The 9,564-nt window shown below is 46.9% G+C and overlaps 1 protein-coding gene across 1 annotated transcript; it reads right to left on the bottom strand.

The window, feature by feature from the left end:
* Positions 1-224: 224 nt before the first annotated feature.
* PNP (purine nucleoside phosphorylase) lies at positions 225-7,606 on the bottom strand. Its single transcript, XM_008160517.3, has 6 exons — positions 7,521-7,606; positions 5,608-5,777; positions 2,569-2,672; positions 1,973-2,148; positions 1,661-1,851; positions 225-1,225 (listed from the first exon to the last, which is right to left on the bottom strand). Exons 1-6 carry the CDS (start codon positions 7,529-7,531, stop codon positions 1,008-1,010), a joined length of 870 nt encoding a protein of 289 aa, XP_008158739.2. The 5' UTR covers positions 7,532-7,606; the 3' UTR covers positions 225-1,007.
* Positions 7,607-9,564: the final 1,958 nt, after the last annotated feature.

Genomic DNA, 9,564 nt, shown 5'->3' with positions numbered 1-9,564 from the left:
GAGGAAGAGCCAACTCAACTTACCCGGGGCTGACAAAACTAATCAGCAGTGAAGTGGCTGGCAGCAGATAAAGGGGTATTTGCCACTGCATTGTCAGAATGGAGTGAAGCAGAGTACAGTTGCTATTAATTATGAAAGAAGTTAGAGTAGTGGAGAGAAGGAAATCAAGAGGAAATATAATTAGGGCTTAACAAGGAACTGGCAACAATGGAACAGAAGTGGAAACCAGTAAAATGATTCAGATATTCATGAGCATAAACAGGAAAACATTCAGAAGGCAAGGGACAGAGGCAAGACTGGCCTGAGAGAAGTGGCCTTTATAGACCATAAGTTGGCTCTTCCTTATCATTTTCTAACATCTTCCTCTATTTTCATCATCTTGCCTTTTCTTCAACCTTTCCTTAATTTACATACATCATCTCAGTCCTTAGCTACTGGGCTGAGAAGCAGATAGTCTCACAAGACATGTGCTCTCATAGCCATTTATGCCAATCTTGGCCTGTGCCCCAGCCTTATCCCAAATTGCACACAAAAAAATAAAATAAATTATTTCATCTTTCTCTTTATTCTCAAAATATGATAGTATTAAGGTCCAAGAGGTATTGAGCTGGTCCCTGTGTGGTCTCCAGAGCTTTGTGGGAGGTAGACCTAAATCCCCAGGAATGTGAAAGCATTACCTCAGAAAGCTAGCAGCAACTATTACTGTGTCGAAGTCAGTAGCCCGAGTCAAATCCTGGGAATGTTCATGGATGTGTAGTAAGATTTGGCTTGGGCTCCAGCTCTTGAAAATAATGGAAGTGAAAACTGTTATGAGAAGACAGTTGAGTAAAAGAGCACTAGGCACCAGAAGGGTCTGGTGGGAGAAGTGGGGAAAGTGAAGGATAGGAATCTTCCTTTCCTTTCTGCCACTATCTAACACCAGAGGCGTGTCACTTCAGCAATGGTCCAAAGTAGGTAGCAGCTACTTGGGTCCCATAATGTAGAGGGCCAGGCCACTCCGGGGCTGGTTAGCTGGCATGATCAGGCAGTGGAATGCTAGCCATAAGAATGGAGACAAATTGTTCCAATTTCTGCGCGGCTTGTTTCCCAGCATTTAGTACTTCCTCGTGGTTGGCTTTCTCCAGGCTCTCATAATCCATGATGACCTTGTTAGTGATGAGGGAGAAGCCAAAGACTCGAAGTCCACAGTGCCTTGCAACTACAACTTCTGGTACTGTGCTCATGCCTGATGGAGAGAAAGGAAAGCCATGTGTCAGGATCCTTAAATGACTCTTTTCCTCACCGTTTAACCTAATCTATAACAGTCTGTGGTAATTTTGAAGTCAGTTCAAATGATGCAGGTCCATCTTCCAGCCAGAGGTACAGAAGGTGACTATGACATTTGTTAGAATAATCTTTACAAACAGTTATCAAATCGACTATATGTCATTAGCAGTACAGCTGTTTAAGCCCCTGATGCTGAGTGGGGAGGTTTGATGCTGTAACACATCAAACTTCACCACCTTAATACCTTTCTAGAAATCACTTTCTAGAAATTCAATCTTTCTCAAGTCAGATCTTCTCCCAATCCACTATCAGGTCTATAATCTTTTACTCCTTCCCTTCTCTAGTTTACCAGATCGCTCCCTCTTCAAGCCTCTAGCCAAGTATCCCTTCTCACCAACAGCATCAGCACCCAGCTTCTGCAGCATACGAGATTCTGCCACAGTCTCAAAGCTGGGGCCTGTCACCATAACGTAGGTGCCTTCCTGTAGCTCTCTCTGCTCTCCCATTTGTTTCCAGGTACTGTGAGCCTTCTGCCTCATCTCCCGGTCATAGGCATCAGACATGGCAGGAAAACGAACTCCAAACCTAGGGCACAGGTTGGATTATCTCAGATTAATGGAATACAATGAGCTCTCTCTTCACTTCCAGACAAATCCTTACATCACCCCTCCGCCCCCATCTATAAACAAAGGAGCAAAATAAGTACCTTTCATCATTGGGTCCTATGAGAGGGTTCTCACCACAGAGACCTGGTAGGTTGATGTGATCACGGATCAGCATGATATCTCCAACCTCAAACTTGGGATTGAGCCCTCCAGCTGCATTGGTGACCACTAGGGTGTCCACACCCAAAAGATGGAAAACCCTCACTGGGAATGTCACCTTAGAAGCAAAATATAAAAGATCAGAAAGTGTTCTTTAAAATTTCACCAATCCACTATTCCAATATGCATGCTATACATCATGAAAGGAGGGAACCAAAAATCTGCCTAGTAGCCCTGGACAGTTTGGCTCAGTGGATAGAGCATCGGCCTGCGGACTGAAGGGTCCCAGGTTCGATTCTGGTCAAGGGCACATGCTCCGGTTGTGGGCTTGATCCCCCAGTGTGTGGCATGCAGAAGACAGCCAATCAATGATTCTCTCTCAATGATGTTTCTATCACTCTCTCCCTCTCCCTTCCTCTCTAAAAAAAAAAAAAAAAATAAAAAAAAAAAAAAAATCTGCCTAGTTAGGCAATAAAGTGGGATAGAGAGCTCTCTTCCTTTCTTCCAGATCCAACCCAGACTTATGTCCCGAATTTACCTTCCAGCGTGGGTAGCCTTCATACATGTGGAACCTGCCCTGCATCATCACACAATTTCTGCCATTCAGGACCCCAAACACCAGTCGACCAGCATGACCTGGCACTGAATACAAAGAAAAGGAAATGAATGGGATGATGTTTTCATACAACATTGAGCACCTGCTATGAGTCAACTCACTGTGCTCAACATGTGAGGATATAATTAAGCAAAAGAAGATGTTAATATGTTCACTTTCAGAAATTTAGGTCAGTGGTGATAGAAATTAATCATAAACTTACAAATAAATACTTAAGTACATTCAAAGATTAGGACTATGGGGGAAAGAATGTTCAATGTGAACATATATCAAAGGAAGGGGAAAAATTTTTTTTAAGAAATTTCCAAAGAATGAGAAAGCCATATGGTAAAAGAATAAGTGAGCAAAATATAGAATTAGTGGGTAATAATGAATGCAATAATTATAGACTGCTTTCCCCAAATTCTCAAAGTATGTATTCCTATGTATTACCCGAACTAAACTATATGCATCTTCACTCCTGAAAGGACGCTCATAGTATATTCTTCTTCCTAAAGAGGCTACTAAATAAGGGCAAGGAGCTGAGTTTGGACCCACACAAAGTCTTCTCCATTGGGACTCCCAAACTGTCCTATGGGAACACATGCCCATGATGGGGCATGGGAATGCAAAAATAACTCCCACACAGATGTAATAACCATCATTACCATTTTCTTTATCTGACATTTCTCCTCTAATGAACATGGCCAACTTATCTTTTAAAAAATGGATGGTCTGCCCTGGCTGGTTTGACTCAATGGATAGAGCGTCGGCCTGCGGACTGAATGGTCCCAGGTTCGATTCCGACCAAGGGCACATGCCTGGGTTTCAGGCTTGATGCCCGGTAGGGGGCATGTAGGAGACAACCGATCGATGATTCTCTCTCATCATTGATGTTTCTCTCTCTCTCTCTCTCTCTCTCTCTCTCTCTCTCTCTCTCTCTCTCTCTCTCTCCTCTCTCCTCCTTCCTCTCTGAAATCAATGGAATATATATATTTTTTTAAAAATGGATGGTCTGGGAGAGGAACCAAAACCAAGGGGAAGAGTTGAGAGATATTTAGAAATAGAGAAGTTTATTTTTTTTAATTACCAGTAATAGAACATAGGTGAGGTTAGGAAAACTCAAGTGGAATATACATAATAAATTGATAAAGCTTAAAAAATGAATCCCCTTATTACTTAGTACAGTGCCCTTCTCACTGCAGATAGAAGTGGCAGGTGGAGCCAATGTCACTGCTGTCTCCCTTACAAAATTTTGCTCTCCATCTCTCTTTTTAGTATTTCCTTCTCCGACCCCCATCCCCACCTTCCTGCTCTGGTCTCCCAGTCTTGCTCCAAAGGGTTTGAAAAATAACTGAAAAACCTGTTTAGTCATCTGGCCAAGGTGGTCAGTGACTGAGCATTGACCCAGAACCAAGAGGTCACTGGTTTGACTCCTGATTGATGTTTCTCTCCCACGGATGTTTCTATCTTTCTATCCCTCTCCCTTCTCCTCTCTCTAAAATCAATAAAAACATTCTTTTAATCTGTTAAAAATCATAACTCTCCAGGGAAAAGAGGAAGGTAGAAATCCAAAGAAGTATTAAATTAACCAATGGAAGTTAATTATCTGAAAAATTAATAAGTAAACCAAGTAAGCTACCCTTGTACTGTACTTGAAACTTGCCTCTATTTCACTTGGCCCTTTTGTAAGCCTTCGCTGTAGAGCTTTCCAGCTGCTGGGTATGTTATCCTCGGGTCCCTATGTGCATAGGGGACATCTGCCCTTTTCCCCCTCAAAAGGGCCAGTGTGTTGCCCTGGCCGGTTTGGCTCAGTGGATAGAGCATCAGCCTGTGGACTGGAGGGTCCCAGGTTCGATTCCTGTCAAGGGCATGTGCCTTGGTTGCGGGCACATCCCCAGTGGGGGTGTGCAGGAGCAGCTGATCGATGTTTCTCTCTCATTGATGTTTCTAACTCTCTCTCCCTCTCCCTTCCTCTCTGTAAAATATCAATAAAATATGTTTAAAAAAAAAAAGGGGGGGGGGCCAGTGTGTTAGGTTCTGTGTATTCATGGATTATTTATATATTTATTTTCAAGAACATGGTAGTCTGTGTGTCCATTTGTTGTTGTGCTCTAGCCTGTGCCTTATCCTAGGACTGAAGCTAGAGCTGGGGAGATTAGAAATGGCAGGAGGACACAGGACAGAGGAGGCCTGACTTTGTCCTGGGAGGTTACAGGCAAGGCTTTTCCCATTTAAGCTGCAGTGATGATGTAGGTGTGTGAGTATGTATGTGGTGACTACAGTGTGTATGGGGGAGGTGTTGTAGAGCTTTAAGGAGGGCTGAGTCATTAAAGCAGAGGAAATGTGTCATCATCTAGTACCATTGACACACACATGCCCTATTATGACAGTCCTTCTAGGGGAATTTCATTCTAAAGTCATTCTGATTTATGGTGGTTTATTTTCTACTCTTACAAGTTGTCTTTGGTCCCATGCTATAGAGCAGGGGTGGGGACCTTTTTCTGCCCAGGGCCATTGGGATATTTAGAACATCATTTGAGGCCATACAAAATTATCCACTTAAAAATTAGCCTGCTATAGTTGGCCAAACATTTAAGTATCTCACCCCTAATGCCTTGGCAGGGCCAGACCAAATGATTTCATGGGCTTTATACGGCCCGCAGGCCTGATGTTCCCCACCCCTGCTTATAAAGGTCTGGGCAAGAAGCATTGCCCTCCCATCAGAATCCCATCAATGTCGAATCTCAGGGGAAAGGTGGGAGTGGGTGGGAAGAGATCAACCAAAGAACTTACATGCATAACACATGGACACAGACAAAAGATTGGTAGAAGCAAGGAGTGGAGGTGCAGGGGCAGGGTATAAGGGTCAGTGGGAGAAAAAAGGTGACATATGTAATACTTTCAACAATAAAGATTTTTAAAAAAAGAAAAGAATTCCATCAATATCCCTCAGTCCCATCCCTCTCTCCTTGCCAGTACCTGTACTTTGGGGAAAGTTTGGTATCTCACTGTAGTCAAAGATCTGGGTCTGAGTTAATTTGTCAGTCAGACCTCCTAAGCCAGAACCACAGATCACTGCCACTTGAGGTCGGTGTTTGGTGTGGGACAGAAGCCATTCTGCAGTATGTTGATAATCTTCATGTGTGAATCTAGAAAAGAAGAAAAAGTCAAGGTGAGTCTTGCTCCCATACCAAGGGCATGAGAGACTAATGACCTTTACTACAGAAAGGCTGGCAGGTACACCGAGGTGGCAGGGGACAGGGAAGCTAGCCGAAGAGCTGCCCAGATCGGAGGCTCCTCTCTCTCTCGGGAAAGGCAACATTAAGCTCGCCCACCTGCCCGCTCCCCTTTCTGAATCAGACCCACTGAAAGCATGATATGAAATTCATTCGAAAGCCTGACAAAAGTTAATGTTTCCACCACCAGCCCCAACTTAAGTTTTGCTATCACTTTCAGGTTTAATATCTCTCCTTGTGACAAAGATTTAAAGAAGGGACCAGAGTCCACAGACGTATAGTTGAAATAATCAAATCAAGGAGGGTGAAGAGACCCTCCTATCTTACAGCTCAGTTTGAAAATTAATTAATTTTGCTAATAAGCTCCAAATACCTAGGACTCCATAAATCATGCTCCTGCTCCACAGCTCTTGAACCTTTCTCCCACTTCCCCCCCTGCTGTGTTCTCCTCCCAGTCTTCTCCCATTTTCCCTTCTCTGCACCAAGGTCCTTTGCCCTTCAGAGACCTAAGGACACACACTTACCCAGAACCCATACACTTGCCTCTCCCCCCACCCCTAATCAACCTAGAATTTTTCTCACAGATCCAGTCCAATTCTCACACCCATCTGGAAAGACCAAAGATTGAAGAAGAAGAAGAAAAGAAAAAAAAGTCAAACTGAGGTGCAACAGAGCTGAATACAAGTAAGGAAGCCTCTAGAGGAAATCCTATCCTTCAAAAGAAGAACCTTTGAAACAAGATGGCTCTACAGTCCACCAGGAATGTAGCTAGGTAAGGGATAGGGGCGAGGACAATGGAGCTGGGGCCACGGGATGATGGAGAAGAGAAGCAGTAAGATGGTAAAAAGTTCATCAGATAGCATCCCCAAGAGGTGCAAAGGAAATGAAAGAAGTAAGACCTAGACACCTAGCATATCTAGCCACAGACTACAGGACTTCCTCATTGGCCGTCAGTCCCCCCAAGAACACCCTGGAGCCCTGGACATCCAAAAGCCAGTGATCCCTAACGCTGGAAACGTGGACTTAGATTTCCAGGACCAAAGCAAAGAGAAAGGTTTTCAAAGATGTGAGGTGGGGGTAGTGGGCAGGGTCTGTTGCTCAATTCAATAAATAAAGATTTCCTTTTCTCCTTGGAGACTCCATCCCCAAGTTAATTGAACCTCCAATTTGGAGGGAAAGGCTGTGTTGGCGAGGGACGTGAGCGGTATCTCCTCTGAAGGAGGAACTCTAGATATGGGCACAAAAAGTACCTTACAGCTTCACCTGGACTCTAGAATGGGAATCGGCGAAGAGCACATGGGGATGGGGGCATGCTTCCCTCTACACTTACAACCCCAAACGTGTGGGCGTGCGCGCGCGCGCGCGCCCAGACACCGGCTTCCTTTTGGTCTAGACTACACTGGGGCTCACCGGTCCCTCCCCGCTCCAGTGGCGCCACCTCAACTCTATGCCCACGTGCGACTCTGCCGGCCCGAGCCGCCCCGCACTGCTCTGTCGCTTTGTCCTTGGCACCCGGCTCCATGCCAGGCCTCTGCATCTCCAGGGCACTCTCCCGGCCAGCTCAGGGCACGGCGTGCCAAGTTTCCAGGTCTCCGTGACAGCTATTTCCCCTCCCCAGGGGCCTTCGGGGTTCCTCGGGCCTGGTGCCCGCCTCACCGGCTCTCCATGGTCCCGTGGACGCTCTCCCGGCTCTCTCGATGAGCCTGCCCTTCTTCTCAGGGTTCTGCTCCGCTGAGCTGGGCTGCCGCCACCCGTTCGGCGCTGTAAACCGGGCGCGGGCTTATATCCCCAGCCCGGGAGTGCCCAGCCAATGGCAGCCACGCACGAGGGCCGGCCCCATCTCCATGGTGACACACCCAGTTTCAATTGCTGGAGGCTGGGTTGTAAGCCTGAGTTCTTCCCAGGGCTGGACCCTTCCTCGCGCCTCACCCAGCGCCTCCAGCATTTCCTCCCTGCACCTATTCCGGTCCGCAGAGCCCGGTTTTCCAGCAAGAAGGAAACGGAGTGGGAAGAAGGCCAGAAGCCAGGAGGGGGAGCGCCCCTCCCTGCCAACACTCCCCCATCCCCCCGCCCATGAATCTGTAACCCCATGCCAGGTTGTGTCTGCAGCACACCGTGAGAGATTAAAAAGAGAAAAATTTAAACCTTAGATCGTGCAATCCCAGAAGAAAATTAAAGTGAGTCTGTGTCTGAGTTACTTCCTGGACAAAGCAAACTGGGTCGACCTTAGCAACATTGCTGACCTGGAGGTTACGGGATCTGTGTCTAAATCTAGGCCCAGATGGGGAGAAGATAAAACTTTTAGGAGAAAGAATTCCTGGATCCTCAACTGGAAGAGGGGTATGAGATGGGAAACCAGACAATCCCTTGATTTACACAATACTGGATCCAAGCAATACAGATAACTAGAGAAGGACTCATGTAACAAACTACATACCGGTAATATAACATTCTTGTAAGAATATAGCTATTGCCCTAGCTGGTTTGGCTCAGTGGATAGAGTGTTGGCCTGTGGACTGAAAGGTCCTGGGTTCGATTCCAGTTAAGGGTACATGCCCAAGTTGCAGGCTTGATCCCTAGTAGGGGGTGTGCAGGAGGCAGCCAATCAATGATTCTCTCTCATCATAGATGTTTCTCTCTCTCTCTCTCTCCTTTTCTCTCTGAAATCAATAAAGATATATATACTAGAGGCGTGGTGCACAAAATTCGTGCACGAGGGTGTATGTCCCTCAGCCCAGCCTACACCCTCAATCTGGGACCCCTCGAGGGATGTCCGATTGCCTGGTAGGATCGGGCCTAAACAGGCAGTCAGACATCCCTCTCACAATCCAGGACTGCTGGCTCCCAACTGCTCGCCTGTCTGCCTTCCTGATTGCCCCTAACTGCTTCTGCCTGCCAGCCTGATCACCCCCTAACCATTCCCCTGACAGCCTGATTGATGCCTAACTGCTCCCCTGCCTGCCTGATTGCCCCTAACTGCCCTCCCCTGCAGGCCTGGTCACCCGTAACTGCCCCCCCTGCCAGCCTTGTCCCCCCCCAACTGCCCTTCCCTGCAGGCCCAGTGGCCCCCAACTTCCCTCCTCTGCTGGCCTGGTCACCCCTAACACCCTGCAGGCTTGATCGCCCCCAACTGCCCTCTCTTGCAGGCCTGGTCTCTCCCAACTGCCCTCCCCTGCTGGCCTGTTTGCCCACAACTGCCCTCCCTTGCAGGCCTGGTCCCTCACAACTGCCCTCCCCTGCTGGCCATCTTGTGGCAGCCATCTTGTGTCCACATGGGGGCAGCCATCTTTGACCACATGGGGGCAGCCATCTTGTGTGTTGGATTGATGGTCCATTTGCATGTTAATCTTTTATTAGATAGGATATTTTCATATATATATATATATATATATATATATACACATACATATACATATACATATCTAATCTAATAATAGACAAATATGCAAATTGACCGCACCTTTGCTACACCTAAGCCACGCCCACCAGCCAAGCCACGCCCACTAACCAATCAGGATGAGTATGCAAATTGCCCCAACAAAGATGGCGGCTAATTTGCATATCAAGACAGTGTCCAAAGAAGCCAACAGCTGCAGAAGGGAGTAAAGCTTCAAAGAAGCAAGCAAGCGGGGGTAGGGGGGGCGGGGTGGAGGCGGGGCCGGGGGAGAAGGGCGGGGTGGAGGCGGGGCCAGGGGAAGAA

The sequence above is a fragment of the Eptesicus fuscus genome, chromosome 5, assembly GCF_027574615.1.
Source record: "Eptesicus fuscus isolate TK198812 chromosome 5, DD_ASM_mEF_20220401, whole genome shotgun sequence".
NCBI lineage: Eukaryota > Metazoa > Chordata > Mammalia > Chiroptera > Vespertilionidae > Eptesicus > Eptesicus fuscus.
The sequence above is the reverse complement of the archived record's forward strand: the minus strand, read 5'-3'. Positions and strand labels throughout refer to the sequence as shown.